The sequence below is a fragment of the Acomys minous genome (assembly GCF_964271855.1).
Source record: "Acomys minous genome assembly, chromosome: 13".
NCBI lineage: Eukaryota > Metazoa > Chordata > Mammalia > Rodentia > Muridae > Acomys > Acomys minous.
This window is the reverse complement of record NC_140495.1, coordinates 108,194,627-108,217,865: the sequence shown is the minus strand read 5'-3', so window position 1 is coordinate 108,217,865 and position 23,239 is coordinate 108,194,627. Positions and strand designations below refer to the sequence as shown.

The following is a 23,239-nucleotide window of genomic DNA, read 5'->3' as shown; positions in this document are numbered from 1 at the left end:
GACACTGGCCTTGGGGTGGGGGGATGGGGCTTGTCAGTGAGGGAGGTACAGGGCGAGGCACTGGCAGAGATTATGCAACTGGATGCTGAGGACTGTGAGGCACCGCCTCTATGGATGAGGCCCAAAGCAGAGAGCAGGGAATGCCTCACTCCGGGGTGCACCCGGGATGCGAGGAGAGAGGAGAGCGTGGAGGAACCTGTGGCAGACATGAGTTTAGATAGGCCATGAAGCCAGCGTGGGGTCTGCAGGACCAGGACCCTGTTATGACTCCTCTGAGGACTGTCTGCATTTCATCCAGGCCTTGGGGTCTCGTATAAGCCTTTCGGGGTACTTCTTAGCAGAGCTAAACAGGCCCAGGCAGTGGCTGGATGAGCCACCCATGGGTGCCTGACTGGACCGGTAGAGTTGCCACATTCCGGGCTGTTGGCTGGCCGGGAAGGAGAGACTGAGCCAAGGCAGACGAGTGTGGGTTCCTCCTCTACTGAGGGGTCCCGAAGATGGATGAACAGGTGTTCAAAGGGGACCCGGACACCCCGCATTCCATCTCCTTCTCAGGGAGTGGGTTCCTTTCCTACTACCAGGCTGGGGCGGTGGATGCTTTGCGAGATCTGGCCCCGAGGATGCTGGACACTGCTCATCGCTTTGCAGGGACGTCAGCTGGCGCAGTCATCGCAGCCCTGGTCATCTGCGGCATTGAAATGGGTAGGACGGTTTTTCTGGGGTCTCTGAAGGGGGCTGGCTGGAGGGACTCCTCAGAGCAGATCCTATAGAGCCTTGGAAGTGCTCTGGAGGACAAAGCCAGGTCCTGTCATGAGTGAGGCTGGGGGAGGCTTCTTTTAAGATGCAAAGCCTAAGAAGGTTTGAGGGGTGTCTGGGAAAACTGGGAACAGAGGTGCTGCACAGTGGGGGGAGGGGTGCTTCTTTGCCCCGGTGGGCCAGGGGCCACAGGGCTGACCCAGGGCTATGAGCAACATAGTCCTTGTCGTAGCGGTGTACAGCACGGGCCTGGCCACTTCCACCTGCTCAATGCCAGGCTGTAATGGGGGCCCTTATGGAGCCGAGAGTTCTAGAATGTTCTAGGAAGAAAAGACAGATTAAAAAAAAAACAACTTGCAAGTAGGAATGTCTCTTATGTCGTGATGGGAGGGGGAGGGGAAGGGGCGTCTGTGTGAACAAATTGCAGCTGACTGGTGATGAAAGGAGAAAGGGGACAGCATTCAAAAGATGTTCAAGGACAGCCAGGTTGAGGAGGAGGCATCCAGGCGGACACTGCATAGAGTAAGGGAACATGTGGAGAAAAAAACATTTCTGGGGCCTGGGGTGAGAGACCTGATGGAGAGGACTCGACTCGGGGTGAGGTTGGAGGAAGTGACTGAAGGGTCAGGTGACCTGCGACTACAATGGCCAACTCCAACCCAGTGCTGTCACCTGTGGGGTGCTGAGTGTACCCTTAAACTGAGCCCTAGCCCTGGCATTCCATGCTGTACACACAGAAGCCAGTTGCATAGCTTCCTGTGCCTCAGTTTACCCCATCAGGGCAACCCTCATGCTGCCCTGACTGGGGTTGCCAAAGGGTGAACTGTGTTAATAGGAGTGAACTGCTTAGTGGCTGGGATTTGCCTACTAGCTAGGTGGGAGTCTACCTGCTGGACCCACAGGCTGCTGAGGAGCCACAGCCGCTGAGCAGGTTAGGTTGCAGGGAGTGAGGTAGAAACCAGCTGAGAGATGAGGGCGGGCGGGCGCTCCGTAGGCAAGGATGAGAGACTGGGCTTAGAATGTGCTAGAAGGTAGAGTTGGCTAGACCAACTGGAGTGTCAGCTGTGGCTCTCTGAGAAGATGTAACAGTAGCACGCTCACTAGGTACCACTTATGGACACGGTGCCTTTTCCTTCTTAATAGCTCGTAAGAAACAATGGGAGAATAGAGTTAAAAGTTCTGCCCGTCCTGCAGCTCCCCCCCTAGTCCACACTCCCTCCCCAAGCCTGGGCAAAGAGAGGAACAAAGATCCTACCAGATCTTTCTTAGGCAAGGGCCCTCTCAATTGTCTCAGTTGTAACCTTCAACTACAGTGAGAGTGGTTAGACTCTCCGTCTCTTTTCACCCAGTGCAAAGGATGTCAGGCCTTCAGAGAGGGGCTGGGGTAAGAGTCAGCCCCTCCTGGGGTCGCAGACTCCCTGCCCTGGACTTTCCGGACCCTGCACATAACTCGCCCTCCCTCTCCTCTGTTTTGTTTTAGACGGGGTCTCATGTAGTACGGGCTGGCCTTGAACTTGCTGTGTAGCTGAAGATGACCTTAACTTCTGATCTGCCTACCTCTTCTTCCCAGGGGTTACCAGCCTGGACTTTAATCCCAGCACTTGGGAGGCAGAAGCAGGCGGATCTCTGTGAGTTTGAGGAGGCCAGCCTGGCCTTACAGAGTGGGTTCTAGGACAGCCAAGGCTACACAGGGAAACCCTGTCTAAAAAACAACATTATATACAGTCCTAATGAATTTATGGCAAGACCTTTTAGGATCAATTCAGTTTACTCAATTGGAGAAATAAGAAACCTGCTTAGCCAGCCTGAGACCCCCCATTGGATCAGAGGGGATGGGAGGAAGCCATGAATAGGCCTCTAGGCGGGATCAAGGCTTAGACCCAGCATGGCTCATGAGTGTGGTGGGACGTAAGGAGGTGTGCGGACCAATCCAGCTCAGTCATTTCACTGCCCCGTGATTTCCTTATAACCGGGATGTCCTTTGTATCAGATCCTGCTCTGAGTTTTTAGCGTGTTAACTCATCCAGACCTCACAACGCCTTCTGAGGAGAAAACTATTATTATTCCCCCCTTTAAACACAGAAGGAAACTAAGTCACAGGACAATTAGACGGCTCACCTGAGGTGATACGATCAGTACGTGGGAAGCCAACCAGAACCTATCCTGCAGAGTGGATGCTTGAATTGCCTTAAGCCATGGTGCCGCTGAGCAGACCGGGACTCCCGTGGGATGCTGGTTTTGTGGCTGCAGGGTTAGCACTGGGGGAAGGGGGAGTTCTTACACAGACTTGATGCAGTGAGGGGATGGTCTGGAAAGTATCTTGGGGGGCTGGAAAGATGGCTCAGAGGTTAAGAGCACTGTCTGTTCTTCCAAAGGTCCTGAGTTCAATTCCCAGCAACCACATGGAGGCTCACAACCATCTATAATGAGATCTGGTGCCCTCTTCTGGCATATAGGCATACATGGGAGAAGAATACTATATAAATAATAAATAATAATTTTTTAAAAAGTATCTTGGGCCTGGGCATAGTGGTACATGCCTTGAATCCCAGCCCATGGGAGGCAGAGGTAGCAGATCTCTGTGAGTTCCAGGCCAGCCTGGTCTACAGAGTGAGCTCCAGGACAGCCAGGGCTATGTAGGGAGATCCTATCTCAAAACAAAAAACAAAGAAAAATTTGTAAAAACAAACAAACAAACAAACAAACAAATTATAATAATATTTTTTCTTTCAAAGAAAGAGTATACTTTGGGGAGAGCATTTACTAGACCAAAGGAGAACTGACTAGGGTGTTGACCTGTTATCAGAAGCTCAGTGGAGCCCTGGCCCCAAGTCTCCATGTGCCACTAATACCAGGCCCCGGCTCAAGTCGTTGCTTTGTTGACACCCCAAGCCCTGTGGTTGTAAACAACACTCCAGTGATCAGGCTGGCTGTCGTGTGGCACCCCCGTGATGCATGGATGCACGGGATCCCTTCTAGACTCACGAGTAGCCTGCCATGGCTCTTCTGTGCCATGCTAGAGGAGTCTCTGAAGTGACTGTTCAGTTTGGTCCCTAGAGATGCACAGGAGTGTGTGTGTGTGTGTGTGTGTGTGTGTGTGTGTGTGTGTAAGTTTGTGTGTGGAAACGTGTGGAAAACCTCAGTGTCACACTCAGAAACACCGTGCGTCTCCATTGAGTCAGTCCCTCAGTCACCTGGAACTCACCAATTAGGCTAGGCTGACTGGCTAGAGAGCCCGAGGAATCCCCCTGCCTCTGCCTCTCAAGTGTGGGACTTTCAAGCACAGGCACACACACACACACATCCATGCACACACGTGCCACCGTGCCCTGTAATTTCAAGACACCTTTTTAAAATGGATATAGTTATTTCTATGTACATGGGAGTTTTGCCTGCATGCCCATGTGTGCTCCACATGCATGCCTTGTGCCCAAGGAGCCTTGCCGTCCTCTTCCTCCCCGTTTCCCTCTTTCCCCTACTTTCTTCAAACCTTGCCTCCGAACAGGAGCAGGGCAGGTGGCCCACACCTTTAATCCCAGCACTCGGGAGGCAGAGGCAGGTGGATCACTGTGAGTTCGAGGCCAGCCTGGTCTACAAAGTGAGTCCAGGACAGCCAAGGGCTACATAGAGGAACTCTGTCTTGAAAAAACGAACAAACAAAACAAACAAACCTTGCCTCCATTATTCTCAGCCCCTTTGCCCTCTCCAACATGAAAAGCCCTGCTGTGATTTAATCTGGGACCATCCCTCCCTTGACAACTGTAACCCGTCTCTCCACTCACTGTGGGTCGCTTGCTGTGTTATCGAGTTAACACAGCTTTGTTTTTGTCCCACTCTGGAGAACTCACGGTGATTCTCCTGCCTCATCCTCTGGTACTAGATTATTTATGAGCTTTTATGGCTTTTACCCCTGGGAGGGGGTCCCTTTTGCGCAGTGTTTCCTGAGGCTCAGCGCTGGCATAGGAAGGGTCTGAGGGTTTCCCTGCTGTCTCGGTTTGGTTTGGCTTGGTTTTTGGTTTTTCGAGTCAGGGCTTCTCTGTAAAGCCTTGGCTGTCCTGGACTCTCTTTGTAGACCAGGTTGGCCTCAAACTCACAGAGATCCACCTGCCTCTGCCTCCCGAGGGCTGGGATTAAAGGCGTGCATCACCATGCCCGGCTTCATTACTGCATATTTTAGGCATGATCATTTTTGTGTGCATATAACTGGAGATCTTTCACTTCTTAAAATTATTTTTATTACATTTATTTGTTGTGTGTGTATATGTGCGTGTATGAGTGAGTGCCGGTGCACGAATGCCACGTTGAGCATGTGGTCAGAGGACAATTTTCAGGAGTTGCTTTTTTTCCTTCCACCATGTAGGTCTTAGGCCATGCCCTGGCAGAGCCTCTGTCCTCAAACCCTGACTAGGGGTGTCAAGGGAATGCAGAAATGAGAGACACACAGAGCAGAAGAGGCTGGGCTGGCGTGGGCTGGCCCATCTGATGGAGAGACTGTAGCATCCTGGGAGCTTGGTGTGTTTATTATGTACAGTGGAGCACGGAGACAGGGTAATTGCGGACAGATAAAGCTATTGCGTGCAGCTGGATAAGGAGGCAGGGTCAGGTCGTCTTGGTAGGAGCAGTCTCTCTCCACAGGGGAACAGGCTGCAGGCTGTACATACCAGGGGACCGAAGCTGTGGTGGGCACTGTCTGCACACACAGACTATAGGAAGACTTTGCCACTCCCACAGGCACTGGGTCCTTTCCGTGGCAGTGCCCATGTCAAGAGCACAAAGTCACTCGGGATTTCACTCATTTGGGGCTCCCTCTGCTCCCCACACTCCCAGGTATGCAACTCGAGGCCATCAGGCTCGGCAGCCAGCACCTTTAGCTGCTGAGCACCCGGTGGGTGCTGGGTTTTGGTTTTGGTTTTTTGAGACAGGGTTTCTCTTGTAATCAGGGTTTTTTTTTTGTTTTTGTTTTTTTAAGAAGCAAATTCTTTCAGCTCAGCCACACTTCCCTCAAAGTTGTCCCCGCTCGGGACTTCACTGACTAAGCCCGCTCCATTCCTGGGGAAGCTGAGGCTGCAGAGCGTCCACCCTCTGGTGCGTCCACCTCAGTCTGTATGAAGACAGTGCTAATGAAGCACTAAACACCCTGCCTGGTTGCTGTCGGAGATGACATCACCGTCTCCATGACAACCAGTGGGGTTCCAGAGCCTCTGATGTGGGCCAGAAGTGGGACACGTTCTCAGAGCTGAATTTCCTGTATTCTGAAAATAACTTTCTTTTTAAGGTATTTTAAGTCACATTGATTCATTCATTCATTCATTCATTCCTTTAGTATGTGTGTGGTTATGGGTGCACCACGGCGCACCTGTCGGGGTCAGAGGACAACTTTTCGGGGAGTCTGTTCTCTCCTTCCACCGCGTTGGTCTCAGGGATCAAACTCCAGTCTTTGGGCTTAGCAGCAAGCGCCTGTCACCCACGGAGCCATCTTGACAACCCAAGACTAATTTCTTTTTTTATCAAAGGATAGCTAAAGATTTGGTGGCCTGGCAGCCACACCCCCTTCAGCTGCTACTATAGGATGGCCCCCGCCAAAAGACTTTATGGCTTGCTTTCCTACTGTCTTTTGGTCTTTGGGTTTTTTGGTTTTGGTTTTGGTTTTTCGAGACAGGGTTTCTCTATGTAGCCTTGGCTGTCCTGAACTCACTTTGTAGACCAGGCTGGCCTCGAACTCACAGCGATCCGCTTGCCTCTGAGTCCTGAGTGCTGGGATTAAAGGCGTATACCACTGTCGCCCGGCCCTTCCTACTGTCTATGCTTCCTTCCCTGCCTTTCTCAGGCAATTCTTTTCTTGAGATAGGGTCTCAGCTGGGCCAGACTGACCTTCATGTAGTCAAGGCTGGCCCTGAACTCACTGTCCTTCCGTATGTGACCATCCCTGGCTTTCCACCGCGTAGTTCTAACGTGAGGAAAAGTGCTACCTGGGTCCTAGAAAGGCGGGAAGTGAGGCCAGCCCCTCCAGTCAGGACTGCCTTGCAGGCTGAGCAGGCAGAGGCAGGTCAGGTAGGATGTGAGGCCTCCAGCAAGGATGTGGGAGGACAGGGTGACAGAGTGGAGAAACCTGTGTGTCCAGAAGATGGATGGCACAGGCCACCTGATGTCACCATTTCAGAGGCGGAGCGTGGGGGTGGGGGTGGTATTTTAGTTCACAAGGGCTTGAAAGGCCAAACCGAGGAAAGGAAACAATTGGAGAGTGTTTGACCGGAAGGAGAGCCCCTTCTCCCAGGAGCTGCCCTGTGACCGACCCCAACCACCAACGTAAAAGAAAGACTTAGCAGTGCCCTGACCCAGCTTCACCAAAGAAAAAGTAAAAGAAAAACTCAGCATGGTGCAGCGCACCTACAGTTCCCAGGATTGGAGGTTAGGAGTGCCTGGGAGTTCAAGGCTAGCCTCTGCTACGTGGGGCATTTGGAAGCCAGCCTGGGCTACTGGAGACTCTGTCTCAAACAAAACAGAAGTCGTTTCACTGCAGCAGCACAGGCTTTTTTCACACCTACACTTCCGCTCTCTGAGTCACCGCGTGGAAGGCTGCTCAGGGCCCTAGCCCCATCTTACCCCACTGGAGAAGCAGCCTATTTCTCTTTTCTCCTCTAACCCCACTTAAAGTAACAACAAAAAAAGCGCGTTTTGTTTTGTTGATACATAGTTTACTTGGCATGTAGCTCAAGGCCCTTAAAGTCTATTTAAGTTTATCAGGGGTTTGTTCAGTTGGGCAACAGTCTTCCAGTAGTTTCAGAACCCTGTAATTAGCCCCAGAGGGACCTTCCACTTCCTTATGTTGCCTCTGCTCCCCCAAGTCCCCAGAAGTCACTGGTCGGTCACATTTAACATAAAAGGCCACAGGTAATGTGTGTGCTAATTTGCATCTGGCTTCTTGCCCTCAGCATGATGCTATCAAGGGTCACCAGGATGTAGTATGAACCAGCCTGTGCTCCATTCCTTTTTTATGGTTGAATAATATTCTACCGGGTGGATGTACCACATCTATTTATTTATTCTTTTGATGACGGACATCTGGGTTGTTTTTACTTTGAGCTGCTATTAATAGTGCTTTTGGGAGCATCCCTGTCCATTAAAAATATATAATATTTTAACATGGAAAAAGACTGAACACATGATTCAGGATGATGTTGCATCCCTCACTCACATCCCCCGTTATTTAGTTACTGAAAGACCCCCGAAGGGAGACCCTCACTCAAGCCTCGGGATGGCGCCCACCCAAAGACACACAAACGACCGGCTTGCTGTAAACGCACGAGGTAGTTTTTTGGCGGAGCTCCGGGTCGACACGTATCTCATGCAGGAGACAGAGGAGCTTAGGGTTTATATAGGCAAATGGGGGGGGGGGGCAGGAAGTTTTGGCACGGCCACACACGATTGGTTGTTTCAAACATTTGAACATCAGCAAATTGCGTAGGCAGATCTGGGGTAAGGTCAGACTTAATCGCACGGGAACAGTCCTTGGTTCCTGTTTTTTTTTTTTTTCCGGAACCCGAGGGTAGATGTTTATCTGAGCTAACGACACATCTGGTTAAACTCAAACCTGGAACATTGTGTGCGGGCCTCAAGAGGGGATTAAGCAGACACCATAAGATCGGATGAGGGGTCTTGGCTCATTACTCACTCGACCATGTCCGGTACCTGTTTCTCTCAGGAATTTGTCCTTGTGTATCCTCCCTATCTTTTATGGCCAGCCGGTCCCTGGAACACTCAATAGGCCTTTGTCTCCTAGCTCCGCATTCTTTGTGACTTATCATCTGGGACCTTGGGCTAGCATACCTGTCGACCTGCACTTATGAGTTAGAGAGCTCTGCTGTTCTGGTTGCTTTAATGCTAATTAAAAATTCTCTTTCAGTTACAATAATGCTTTGTTACTGTAGAAGGCTTAAAAAAAAATAACACTCAGTGCTGGGGATGTGTGGCTCAGGTGGTAGACTGTGTGGCAGACTGGAAGTGAGTTTGATGTCCCACACTACATAAGCCAAGCACCCAGCCTTGCAGCCCTTTCGTCTGCTCTCACTGCACAGCAGCAGAGCAGAGACGCTGCCAGGTCACAAAGCTGTGTTGCTGGGGCGGGACGTCTGTGGTGCCCTGGGCTTGCAAGAGGCCTGGGCAGAGCTTGCTCTGAGCCCCCTGCCTAGGCTGCCCTGCTCTGCTCTCTGGAGAAGTGTTCTCCTTCTCGGCTCAGCATTGCCAGTTGAGCCCCAGTCTGTTCTGTAGAGGAGGCAGGCTGACCATCCATCGGGCTAAAGGAGACTACTTAAGGGCAGCAGCAGGCACCAGGAGGTCTCATGAAGGATACCCTTGCAGAGAGCAGGATCAAGCCACACAGGGGTGGGGGCGGGGCCCCCCCCCGCAGAGGCACATGAGGTGATAAAGTAGACCAGTGGATGCCTCAGGCAGCCAGGGCTGTCTTGTTCTTAGCAGAAATGAGTAATTATCATGGCTGAGAGTGAGGGCAGAACAAAGATGGGCAGGAGGACTGGCCTCGCTCTGCCGAGAAGCCTGACTGAACAGAGAGAGATTCATGGCTGAAGGGGGCTGGGAGGCACCGCACGCACAACCCAACATGAAAGCGGGGTGAGGTGTCCGTGGTTCTGGCTTCGTCTTATGGGCTTTCAGTCATCCAGGAAGGGTATGGACAGGGCCAGGGTAGAATTCTACCTTGGTACACAACCTCCAAAGATGACAGAGAGAGGGGGCCAGGGGAGTGATGACTCTGAGGTATTGGATGAGTCTCCAGAGAACTTTCTAGACATATTTACTCCCTCTGTGGTAGTTCAGCATGATCCACAAGGCTATGGATAAAATTGTGAGAGCATGCCTGAATTCATGGGGAGGGGTGCACATGGGTGGGGAGACACCCAAAACTGTGTCCAAAGCAAGGAAAAGGGTCTGTGACAGATGGATAAAAATCCAGGTTAGGGACTCATTCCCACGGTGACTGGCATAAGACTATCTGACTTTTGCTTGGTTGTTTTTGAGATTGGAGCTATGTAGTATCCAAATTCACTAGGTAGCCCAGGCTGCCCTTAAACCTCATGGCAATCCTGCTGCATCAGTTTCTTTCTTTTTCTTTTTTTTAAAAAAAGATTTATTTATTTACTTATTATGTATACAGTGCTCTGCCTGCATGTACACCTGCAGCCAGGAGAGGGCATCAGATCACATTATAGATGGTTGTGAGCCACCATGTGGTTGCTGGGAATTGAACTCAGAACCTCTGGAAGAGCAGACAGTGCTCTTAACCGCTGAGCCATCTCTCCAGCCCCCTGCATCAGTTTCTTGAGTCGGGTTACAAGTATGATACATCATACAACACTTTAGTGTAAGCGTAAAAAAATGGTAGTATGCAGGATTTTCCCCCCCAGAGCTGAGGACCGAACCCAAGGCCTTGCACTTGCTAGGCAAGGGCTCTACCACTGAGCTAAATCCCCGATCCCAGGATTTTTAAAAAAATTGTGTGCATGCATGTGTGTGTATGTATCAGAGGACAGCTTGTGGGTGTCATGTCTCTCCTTTCAGGGCTCTGGGTCCTGGGGATCCAACACCCACCACCAGGCTTAGCGGCAGATGGCTTTGCTAGTCCCAGCTAAGGTTTTAAACTCAGTTTCCCAGAATACTGTGAGGGTCAGAGAAGGGTCTGCATGGAGGATTGTTACTGCCTGTGGAACATGGCTGTGTCATAAGCACTAAACAGGTCAGAGCTCTTTTGCGTTTGGCTGAGTGCATCCAGAGCAGCGGTAGAAGGTGTGAGTTTTCACAGAAGGTCAAATTCTGCTAATATACAGTGTGACATAGAATGCGTGCCCACCCACTTATCAATCTACTCATCCATCTGTCCATCTACCTACCCACCCACCCATCCACCCACCTACCCACCCACGTATGCACCCATCCATCCATCCATCTATCCATCCATCCATCCATCCATCCATCCACCCACCCACCCATCCACCCACCTACCCACCCACGTATGCACCCATCCATCCATCTATCCACCCATCCAGCCACTTACCCACCCACAACTTTATCCATCTTCCACCCAGCCAGCCACTTACACATCCGCCCATCTACTCAGCTTCAACCTTATCCTGGGCTATATAAACAGACAAATGTCATCTGGGCTGGCATTTGTGTGTGAGGGGCTGCCTGTCATTGTGTATGAGTGCAGGTGCATACGCACTTGTGTGCACCTGTGGGGGTTGTGTGTCAGAAATCAACCTCAGACCTGTCTACCAGTTTTTGGTTTGTTTGTTAGTTTTTTCAGTATTTCACACAGAAAACTGGGGCTCTCCAGTTAGGCTAGGCTGGCTGGCAAAAGGACCACAGGGGCCTAGCTGGCTCCCTGACCCCAGCGCTGGGGTTACAAGGGGTTACCCAACTTTCGCATGGGTTCTGGGGGCCAAACATGGGATCTCATGCCTCCCTGACAAGCATTTTACCCCCTGAGACAAGGTTTCTCTGTGTAGCCTTGGCTGTCCTGGACTCACTTTGTAGATCTGGCTGGCCTCGAACTCACAGAGATCCGCCTCCCTCCACCTCCTGAATGCTGGGATTAGAGGCGTGCACCACCATGCCTGGCTGACCCAGACTCTTAGAACTATCCATTTCCAGGAATTTCAAGGGGTTTCCTGCCTAAGATGGGGCCAGGCAATATCACAGGATTCAAGACCCATCTGGCTTCAACTGTTAACAGCTCTGCATTTAGTTGTTTTACATAGTCAATTTCCACTTTAGATTTGCCTGGCACAAAGCCTTCTCTGGCTGAAAACTGGCCGTACTAGAGGAGAGGGTCCCCACGGGCGACAGGGTAGCTTTAAGGCAAAGTGATTCTCAGTGCCTTTGCAATGTGTAATGCATAAACCAGGGTCAAGGCCCTAGGGTCTAGCTGTCAGTGTGAAGATAAACAGACTACAGGTGAAAAAGCCTGTTTGGGTGGACCACTTTCATTAAGATAATAATAACATTTATTATTAGAATGTGGTTAGGTAGTCAAGATAGACCCTAGGGAAAACACAGCTGGGATTTCAGCCTACAATTTGAAGCCAGACAGGAGCCTAAGGCTTGCTGGGATTCTGAGCCTTGCCTGGGCTTCCCTGGGAATCTCTCACCCAGGCCTCCCCAGAGGCCACCTCGCCTCAGCTTCCCCTGAGCAGTCATCTCAATACAGGGGAGAGCTGGCTGGCCAACTGTGATTGGCTAGGCTGGAGGCTGTTGCTAGGTTACCAGCCCACTGAGACTGTGTGTGTGTGTGTGTGTGTGTGTGTGTGTGTGTGTGTGTGTGTGCGCGCGCGCGCGTGTGCTCACAGCCCCATCCTCCTTCCCAGATTCATCCCACATAGCAGGCCTAATTCTTGCACACCCAGGAGCAGGGTCCAGCTACTCACGGGGTCTACCTCCAGGGCGCCTCCGTCTCTGTGTGGGGAAGGGAAGACAGGCCTGCACTTTAACTCTCCAAGTCATCTTGGGTAGCTCTTTGTCTCCTTGAGCCTCAGTGGCCCTTTTTGATTTCTGGAGTTAGCTAATTTGCTCATTATCTATGTACGTGCTCAGTTAATTAAGAATATTATGCTCTCTTTGTTCTTGGGAAAGGAGTAAATATTTCCAACTTAATCAAATGACATACATGTGTGTCACGTTATCTCTCTCTCTCTCTCTTTTTTTTTTCCGAGACAGGGTCTCTCTGTGTTAGCCTTGGCCACCATGCCCAACTCCTAAAGCAGGTATTTTTACCCACATTAAAAATATATAAGAAAGCCATGGTGGCACACACCTTTAATCCCAGCACTTGGGAGGCAGAGGCAGGTGGACCGCTGTGAGTTCCAGGCCAGCCTGGTCTACAAAGGGAGTCCAGGACAGCCAAGGCTACACAGAGAAACCCTGTCTCAAAAAACAACCAGTGTGTGTGTGTGTGTGTGTGTGTGTGTGTGTGTGTGTGTGTTTACATGTGTGTGAATTACTCCTCCCCACCATGTGAGTCCCAGGGATAGAACCCAGGCCTGGTAGCAAATGTCTGTACCCACTGAGCCATCTTGCTGGACCTGCTTTTCCTGTATTTTGTAGATGATGGAAATGAGGTTGGATACAGGTACTCAGCTAGCTAGCCAGTGATGCCCCAGAGGCCTTCTATGACCCTGAGATTTGAAGCAAACCTGCCTAGCTTTGCAGTCTGCGTAAGTGGTCCCAGAAGATGATGAAACTCCCTGAGTTTCTGAAACTGGGTGCTGTGACTTCACAGTGCCCTGCAGAGACTTCCCACCTCAGCATCTGCTGCCTCCATTTCCCACTGGACTTCCTTGCTCTGAAGTCCTTTGAAGCCTGAGTTGGCCACACTGGTCCATACGGTTGAGAGATACAGGAAGGAGGCTTGGGGGCTGAAGGTCATTCCTGGACATACAGTAAGTTTGGGGCTGGAGAGATGGCTCAGAGGTTAAGAGCACTGGCTGCTCTTCTAGAGGTCCTGAGTTCAATTCTCAGCAACCACACGGTGGCTCCCAACCATCTGTAATGAGGTCTGGTGCCCTCTTCTAGTGTACAGGTGTACATACAGGCAGAGCACTGTATACATAATAAATAAATCCGTCTTCAGAAAAAGAAAAGAAAAAATATAGAAGGTTTGAGGCCAGCCTGGGCTACATGAGGCCATATATCATGACCAATCGTGTCACCTGTCCCTGTGTGACCTCACTGCCAGGCTCTCAATGTGGAGCTGAGCAGCAGCTCCCTTTCCCTCAGCCGTTGCTAAGCAAACACAAGCGTTCACCACTGTCCTAGAGACTGGCTGGTTGGCAGAACGTTGGCCCTGAGGGATTCCCAGTCTTTCCTGAGGGCTTGCAGACACGGCATCCTGACAGGCCACTGAGGAGAGAGGGGAGTCTTCATAGCCCTCCCCCAGAGAACTGCTGCCTCTGAACAGAAGTAGATGCAGCTAGCGTAGGCTGGGTGGGAGCAGTTACCCAGTTACCTGGAGTTTCCTGGCCAGGACCCACTGAGCCCACTACTTTCAGCCCCCATGTGGCTGAGGTTGGTGTCAAAACTGAGCCGAAGGAGCCTGGAGATTGTCACTACGTGGAGCGTGGAAGGAGGTTTTGGCTCACAGTTTGAGAGTGCCGTGCACTGTGACAGGGTTGTCACCAGACTGGCTGGTAAGGGAGCAGAGAGTGAGGCTGGCAGCTCAGCCCCCTTCCTCCTCAGTCAGCCCAGGACCCCAGTGCATGCAGTGGTGCCCCCCACTTGAGAGAGCTTGTTCCCTCTTCAGCTAACTCTGTCTAGAATGTCCCTGACGCATGTGCCCAGAGGCTTGTCTCTTAAGTGACCCTAGATCCTTTCCAGTTGATGACAGTAACCACCACAGAGGCTGCTGGATGGGAGAAAGTGCTGGAAAGTCCTAGACATGTAACAAAGTGAAGGCTCCGAACCCTGCAGTGGCCATGTTGGATCCATTCTTTCTTGCTCTCTTTCCCTCTGTAGCTCTTTCTCCCTCTCGCTTCTCCCATGCCTGAGGCAGGGTCTCACCGTGTGAACACGGCTGGAGAATTCCCTATGTGGACCGGATGCGCTGTGAACCTGAGGCAATCCTTCTGCCTCTACCTCTTGGGCTCTGAGGTGACTGGTATGAACTATCCCACCTACTGAGTCTCCACCGAAGGACACTTGTCTGACCTGGCTACTTATCCGTCTCCTCCCTAGCACCAGAAAAAGATAGGAAGAGAGTGAGAGAGGAGGGGAGAGAGCCAGGGACCCTTAGGACACACGAGCATACGCGCACGCGCACACACACACACGCACTCACACTCACTCTCACATGCACACACATACACACACATACATATACACACTCACATATACACACACTCACATACATACATACACACACACACACACTCACACACACACACTCACTCTCACATGCACACACATACACACACATATATATACACACTCACATACAAACACACTCACATATACACACACTCACACACTCACACACACACGCACACACACTCACTCTCACATGCACACACATACACACACATATATATACACACTCACATACAAACACACTCACATATACACACACTCACACACTCACTCTCACATGCACACACATACACACACATATATACACATATATATACACACTCACATACAAACACACTCACATATACACACACACACACTCACATACATACATACACACACTCACACTCACACACACACACACATACTCACACACACAGAAGCCAGGAGAGAAGCAATAAGAAGTAGAGAGATGGGACCTTTCAGTTTGTGCCCACATTAAGCATCAAGGAAGAATTTTAAACCAAGCACCAAGCTGAGAGAAACCAGACGGCCGCCCCCTCCCTCCCTCCCTCTCTGGCTGTGTGTCTGGGTGGTGAACAGCTGATTCCCAGACTGAACCATTTTCAGATGTAAGGACCCTGAAAATGTCAATACTATTTTCATTCTCTCTGCTGATGATCGTCCCTGTCCCTCCCCTCCCTGTCGGGTGGGTGAGCATCCACTGAGAATGAATTCTGTTCTTTCTTTGTTTTTTGTTTTTTTTGTTTTTTTGTTTTTTTTTTTTTTTTGAGACAGACTTTCTCTGTATCCTTGGCTGTCCTGGACTAACTTTGTAGACCAAGTTGGCCTCAAACTCACATCAATCTTCCTGCCTCTGCCTCTCGAGTGCTGGGATTAAAGACGTGCACCACCATGTTGGGCTACCAAAGCCACAGTTCAAGTAAGCCTTCAGGCTTGAAGCGTGCAGACCTTTGACCTCACATTCCTATGTCTAGGGACTTGTCCTAAGGAGAATAATCCAGGGCACAGGCAGAGGGTTCAGCATGGATTGTCCCTTCTGGTGTATATATATTTTAGTTCATTTGTGGTTTATGTTTATGAGGGTTTGCCAGCATGAATGTCTATGCACCCTGTGTGTGCTGTCCCCACAGACACCAGAAGAGGGCGCTGGATGCCCTGAAACCGGAGTTAGAGATGGTTGAGAGTCACTCTGTGGGTGCTAGAAATTGAACCTGGGTCCTCTAGAACAGCAACCAATGCTCTTCACTGCTGAGCCATCTCTTCAGTCCTGTGTCAGGCTATTCCTTAAAATTGTGCGTGCTATCTGGTTAAAGGCTATTTTTATTTATCTTTTATGATACAGTATTCTTCCAGGGGGTATGCCTGCACGTCAGCAGACGGCATGGCACCAGATCTCATTATAGATGGTTGTGAGCCACCATGTGGTTGCTGGGAATTGAACTCAGGACCTTTGGAAGAGCAGACAGTGTTCTTAACCTCTGAGCCATCTCTTCAGCTCTTAAAGGCTATTTTAAAAAAGACATTATAAATTGACATTTAGACTGGGCAGTGATAGCCCATGCCTTTAATCCCAGCACTAGGAAAGCAGAGGCAGGCAGATCTTTGAGTTCTGTATTTGAGGCCAGCCTGGTCTACAGAGCGAGTTCTGGGACAGCTAAGGCTACACAGAGAAACCCTGTCTTGAAAAACACAAACATAAACAAACAAACAATAAAACAAAAAATAAACTAGCATTTAGACAGGCATAGTGACACATGTTAATAATCCCAGCACTCAAAACATAGAGGCAAGAGGATCAGGAATTCAAAGCCATCATCCGCTACACAGTGAGTTCAAAGCCAGCCTAGAACACATGAAACCCTTGGTCAAAAAAAGGAAACAAACATAGGGACCAATGACAGGGCTCAGTGGGTAAAGGTCTTGCTACGAAGTCTGACAACTGAGGTCAAGTCCTGGAACTCACATGGCAAATGGGGAGAACTGATTCCAGTAAGTTGTCCTCTGACCTCCACAAGCTGTCACACACACACACACACACACACACACACACACACACACACACACACCAACGCCAGGCCTAGGGGAATGGTTCCAGGGTAAAGAGCTGGCTATGTAAGTACATGGACCCAGCTCAGGTCCCCAGGAGCAGCATTAAAAGCTGACTGTGGTGGGGTGAGCTTGTGACCCAGAACTGGGGTGGGGTTTGGGCAAAGAGCAAGAGCCAGGGCCTGGGTGGCCAGCTGGTCAGGTGGAAACCGTGAGCTCTAGGTTCAGTGAGAGACCATGGCCTCGGCATGCACTCGTGAAGGGAGGTGTGTATACACACACACACACACACACACACACACACACACACACACACACACTAAAATATTTTAAAAACTAGGTATTTATTGCCAAAGGCGTATACATATATTAGGTTTAAAGTGTAGACTTCTTTCTGTTTTTCTGCATTTTTGTTTTGTTTTTGTTTGTTTGTTTGAGTATTTTTTTAGTCAGGGCCTATGGAGCCCAGGCTATCCTCAAATTCTTTTTTTTTAAATTTATTTATTTCTTATGTATACAGTGCTCTGCCTGCATGTACACCTGCAGGCCAGAAGAGGGCACCAGATCTCATTATAGATGGCTGTAAGTGGTTGCTGGGAATTGAACTCAGGACCTTTGGAAGAACAGACAGGGCTCTTAACCTCTGGGCCATCTCTCCAGCCCTATCCTCAAAGTCTTGATCCTCCTGCCTCCACTTCCTGAGCACTGAAGCCACAGTAGACTTGTGCCTATGCACTTGCTTGTATCTGATTGGTTTGACATTTTTCCCCCCACATAAAGAAGAATGCTCCCTGTGGAGTGCTCCCCATAGGTGCTCTCTGTGGCAGAAGCACACTTTCCTGCATCACCCCCAGGCACTGCCAGAGACTCTCCAGGCCCACAGAGCAGGCTGAAGCGGGGCGGAGGGGGAGTCAGTGGGGCTGGAGAGATGGCCCAGCAGTTAAAAGCACTGGCTACCCTTCCAGTTGACCTAGATCCGTTCCCAGGGCTCACTTGGCGGCTCACAACCACCTGCTACTCCAGTTCCGGGGCATCCATCACCCCTCTGACCTCTGTGGGAATCGGCAAATGCATGGCGCCCATGACTCCTGCGGGCATGTGTTTATGTACATAATAAACAGTTTTTAAGCAGCTCATCTGATGGGGACACACCCGTCATCCCAGCTCTGGGAAGGTGGGCGAGCAGCAGCTCCAGGTGGTTCTTGGCTACATAGTGAGTTTAAGGCCAGCCTGGGCTACATGAAAGCAATTCCTAACAGCACAAGACTCCATTCTAACTTGCCTTCTGGGTGAGGCTTCTGTTCAGTGACCTGAAACCTTGGTGGCCGCCTGCTAGGTTGCTTTACAACCTGCCAGCTGGCCACCACCCTCCCTAGAGGGAAGATGCTGATTGCTCATGCCCTACACGTGTGGTTAAGGCTGAACTCGGTAAAAGTGCCAGGCTTCCTGCTACCAGGAAGGAGCGAGGGAAAGGTGTTCACACCAAAGTACGGGGTTCCTACTACTTAATGCAGGTGTGATCTGGGTGTGGGTGAGGGATGGCTTGGAGTCAGAAGACAAAAAACAGCAAAAGAACATTGTCAGACTGTGACTTCAGGCAAGACACCTTTCTCTGCCTCAGTTTCCCTTTGTGTATGCTGGTACTCAGGCATTAGTGGAGCAGTCTCCAGGATTAGACCAGTAAGGTGCAATCTGTGAACTATACGATGTGACAGGAATGAGCAATCCTTTTGTGTCTAAATTGTGTGTGACTTTGGGCAGAGCTTGGCTGTGTGTCTGCTCTGAGTGATTGCAAGGCGCTCAGAATGCCAGGCTCTCCCTCCTGGCTTGGAAAGGCTCAGCCCTGCCCACCCACACACAGATCTTGTTGATAAGCTCTCTGACAGAGGCGCTTATGCAACCCCACTGGCTGGCCGCCTCCCACTGCAGAGGGCTCATGACTGCACCCGTCCCTGGTGCATGACACTGACTTGAACCAAAAATTTCCTTATGAGAGATTTGTTCAAGGACCGGTGGTGTGGTTTGGTGGTCATGCCTGTGTGCAAAGCCCTGAGTTCAATCCCCGGCACCAAGAGAAGACAGTATTTGTGGGGCTGGAGAGATGATACATTGGTTAAGAGCACTTGCTGCTCTTGCCGAGGACATAGCTCAGTTTCCAATGGTCACGTCATAGGGCTCCCAGCTGCCTTTAGCTCCAGCTCCAGGGGACGCACGCCCTCTTCTAGTTTCTGTGGGCACACACACACACACACACACATGTGCTTGCACGCGCACACATACACACACAAATAGAAATAAAATTTAAAATTTAAAAATCTGGGCTGGGCATGGTGGCACACGCCTTTAATCCCAGCACTCAGGAGGCAGAGGCAGGCAGGAGTTTGAGGCCAGCCTGGTCTACAAAGTGAGCCCAGGACAGCCAAGGCTACACAGAGAAACTGTGTCTCAGAAAAAAAAAATCTAGTTATGAGAGAGGGGCTACAGCAAAGTTGGCAGAGTTCTTCCCAGCATGCACGCAGCTCTGGGTTTTCTCCTCAGCACAGCATGGCTGCACATGCCTGTAAGCCCAGCGCCGTTGAAGAGAAGACTAGGATAGGGAGTTCAAGGTCATCATTGGCCACACAGTGAGGGTGACGCCTGCCAAGGGTACGTAGCCTTTAATCCCAGCACTCGAGAGGCAGAAGCAGGTGGATCGCTGTGAGTTCGAGGCCAGCCTGGTCTACAAATCGAGTCTAGGACAGCCAAGGCTACACAGAGAGACCCTGCCTGGAAAAACAAACCACAAAACCAACAAAAAGAAAAGCAGGACCCCTTCGTCACATACTGATCCTGGTGTCAGTGTCGCCTAGCTGTGGGGGACCTGGGACTTACTCATTTATGGTCTGGTTCAGACCCATCCACAATGGCAGGCTCATTGCTGAGGCCCCCCAGGCTTCTGGATCCAAGGCGGCCTCAGTGTGAGCTGTGGTTGAAATAGTTAATAGCACTGAACACCCCCCTGCCCCCACCCCACCCCCAGTCCTGCACTGCCGCTGACGGTTTGTCTCCCCTCTTCTCCCCCCACAGAGGAGTACCTCCGAGTGCTGAACATGGGCCTGGCCGAGGTGAAGAAGTTCTTCCTGGGACCTCTGTCCCCATCCTGTAAGATGGTACAGATGATGCGACAGTTTCTGTACAACGTGCTCCCTGAGGACTCCTACAAGTCCGCCACCGGGAAGCTGCACGTGAGCCTCACCCGAGTCACGGATGGCGAGAACGTGGTGGTTTCCGAGTACACATCCAAGGAAGAGCTCATCGAGGCAAGGCCCCAGCTGTGCCGCCGCGTAGGGGAACCGGGATAGGCCAGTCCAGCTCACCCCAGCCTCTTTCCTTCTTCCCTTCCTTCGTGCCTGAGTCTGGGCCAGGAGTAGTTCCGCCAGAGGTGACAGAAAGAAGCCTACAACCCGCCAGACCCAGTCACCAGCAGGGTGCCTTCGTTATTGGGCCCCTTTCTTCAGCCTTCACCTTGCAGGGGGCCTCTGAGCTGAATCTGGTGCTCCCCTGAAACCTAGAGGTGGCCCCCCAAGTCCAGGGCCCAGTGTACCCCCACTTTTTAGAAAGCATAAGGGACAGCACCCAGGTCCCCCCCCCCCCCCCGTCCCAGTGAGCCTCCCTAGAAGACTGAAGCATCCGACTGGGGCTGTAGCTCGCTTGACTGCCTGCCTAGCTCTATCCCCAGTGTGTAAGCAGAGGTGATCAGACGTTCAAGGTCACCTACCACTTAGCAAGTCTGAGGCCAGCCTGAGCTACAGGAGACCTTGTCTGGAGAGGTGGGGCCTTTTTTTTTTTTTTAGTTTTGGTTTTTCGAGACAGGGTTTCTCTTGCAGCCCTGGATGTCCTAGATTCCCTTTGTAGACCAGGCTGGCTTCGAACTCAGTGATCCACCTGCGGCATAAATATTTTTAATATTTTTATTTAATTTTATGTGCATTGGCGTGAGGGTGTCAGATCTTGGAGTTACAGACAGTTGTGAGCTGCCATGTGGGTGCTAGGAATTGAACCCGGGTCCTTTGGATGAGCAGGCAGTGCTCTTAACCACTGAGCCATCTCTCCAGCTCCATAAATATTTTTAAATACAATGAATGGTCCTGAAGAGATGGCTTAGTGCTTAAGAGCACTGGCTGCTCTTCCAGAAGACCTGGGTTCACTTCCCAGTACCCACATGGTGGCTCACAACCCTTTATAACTACATTTCTAGGGGATCTGACACCCTCCTCTGACCTCCAGGGGCAGCCCCTCACACTCAGGGCTGCAGACTCCCTCCCAGCCTTTTCCAACAACTCCCACTCCTACGATGGCCCCCACACTCACCACACCCAAAACAGGCCACGCTTGCTGTCTGCTAGTCCTTCGGGCTCAGCCCGGCTCCACCAGAATCCAGTCCCCAAGCTTGCTGCTGTCACCTCCCTGCTATTGTGCCCTGCTTGGGGGCTGGCTTCTCCCCCTCCTTTGAGTCCAGAGCCTGGTCCAGAATAGCCACAGGCTCATAGAAGGCTGGAGGTCAGCAGAGGCCCTGGATATGTCAAAGCCACCCCCTTTTTAAGGTTGGGGCATCAGGTCTGACTAGGTGATCCAGCAGCTTGCCAAGGGCTCAGCCAAAGCTCAGGATGGGGACTGAATTGAAGACTGTTGCCTGGGTTGGTGAGACGGCTCAGCAGTTAAGAGCACTGGCTGCTCTTCCAGTAGGGGTGAGGGGCCAGCAGCATCTCAACCCTGTGTCTTTCCAGGCTCTGTATTGTAGCTGCTTTGTTCCTGTTTACTGCGGCTTCATCCCCCCAATGTATCGGGGTGAGGTGAGTGACTGGGTGAGGCAACAGCCTGGGGCACCTCAAGGTGAGGGGCATTTACTACTTTTAGCTTTCCTTTTAAGGGGGGGGCTGTTGGCCACCAGCCCACAAAGGCAGGAGAGGCGCAGGGCTTGGATGGCAGAAAGTATAACAGAGACGGACCACTCCGGGAGCCAATTCTGGGGAGAACAAGGCTATATAGTCCTTGGGGGAGTAGGTGGGGGCTTCCAAGATAGCTATACATAATTAGCTGAAACCAGGCACTTTTAGGATGCTTGCTTTGCATTTGGCAGCACGCTCCTAGCATGTGAACGGGAACACAGCACCTAATTATCCTACAGGCACAGGGAGGGGAGAGCTGGCTGGGAGCTGGGTCAGGGGCCATGTATCAAGTGTGGCTAGGGACATCTATGTCTAAAGACACTCTTCAGGTGAGGTCAGGCAGAGAGCCGGAGGCCCTGCTGGGGAGAGGGAGTCCTGCACCTAATGCTCAGAGCGGCTATCTGGACAGGGAGCACTGCGGCCTCAAGCAGCAGGGTCCTTCCAACAACTACTCAGAATTCCTAATGTAGGTGGATAGCTAGGTTTTTAAGGGGAAACCTCTTCCGGTTGGTTCAGGCTCCTCCCTAGACCCACTAACCCTGTCCTCGTGTACCCAGGCTCCAAGGCTTGCCGGGTTTTCCCAGAAGTCAGTGCACAGAATACAGACCCCAGAACACGGGGACCTGAGACCCTGACGGAGGAGAGCTTCTGGGCCATCTGGGACAGTGGTCGCAGGTTTTCATGTGCCCAAGAGTAACTCAGAGGACTCTGCTTCAATAGATGTGGGCAGGCCAAGGTTCGGCGCCTCTGGCCGGCCTCAGGGGCCCTGTGACCAGACTCCTACCTACAGTCTGATGGGGAGGTAACCTCTGGCCCAGACATTCCGCTCTTGTGGCCACGCCCTTTTCAGGCACAGCTGCTCATCTCTTGTTTCAGTTGCTAGATGGGTCCAGGGCCTTAGATTGGGAGTCCTGGGGCCGCTATGGACACAGCAAGTGACCCTGGCCCACACCACCCACCGTTTCACCTTGGGACCCTCCAGCCTCGAGGCTGGTCCCACGGCCCCGGTGCCTCTCTGGCTGAGCGTCTCTCTTCCTCCCTGCAGAGGTACATCGATGGTGGCTTCACGAGCATGCAGCCCTGCGCCTTCTGGACCGACTCCATCACCATCTCCACCTTCAGCAGCCAGCAGGATATCTGTCCGAGAGACTGCCCCGCCATCTTCCACGACTTCCGCATGTTCAACTTCTCCTTCCAGTTCTCCTTGGAGAACATCACCCGCATGACCCACGCACTGTTCCCCCCGGACCTGGTGGTGAGAGAGGGGCAGGGTGGGGTCCAGAACAGATGGGACCTTCGTTTGTGTCTTACCCCTCAAAAGGGTCCAGGGTTCTGCCATGCTTAACAGATTGTTAAAAAACAAACAAACAGGGCTAAAGATGTGTCTCATTTGGTAAGATGCCTGCCTAGCATGCGTGAAGGCCCGGGCTCAATCCCCAGCACCGCACAGAGTGGGACCGTAACCCCAGTACTGGAGAGGTGGTGGCAGGGAGTTTGAGGTTAGCCTGGGCTACATGCCACCCTATCTAAAAACATCCTGTAGCAGAATCTGTGGTTGGCAAAAGCCTAAATGTCTCCAATTTATCCCCGCCTCCCTCAGAAGCAGCTTTGTTGGCACACCCCTCACACACCCT

General features: G+C 51.4%; 1 protein-coding gene across 3 annotated transcripts in view; it reads left to right on the top strand.

The window, feature by feature from the left end:
* Positions 1 to 23,239, top strand: part of PNPLA1 (patatin like domain 1, omega-hydroxyceramide transacylase) — a 33,139-nt gene continuing 9,900 nt past the window's right edge. Inside the window, exons 1-4 of one of the 3 annotated variants that reach the window (XM_084754044.1) lie at positions 1 to 702; positions 19,744 to 19,976; positions 21,444 to 21,509; positions 22,651 to 22,860. In XM_084754044.1, coding sequence (XP_084610170.1) covers positions 498 to 702; positions 19,744 to 19,976; positions 21,444 to 21,509; positions 22,651 to 22,860 — 714 coding nt within the window. In that variant the 5' untranslated portion in view covers positions 1 to 497. Of the gene's footprint in view, positions 703 to 19,349; positions 19,512 to 19,549; positions 19,635 to 19,743; positions 19,977 to 21,443; positions 21,510 to 22,650; positions 22,861 to 23,239 lie in introns of those variants that run through there. The other 2 variants (XM_084754046.1, XM_084754045.1) reach the window with 2 other exon arrangements.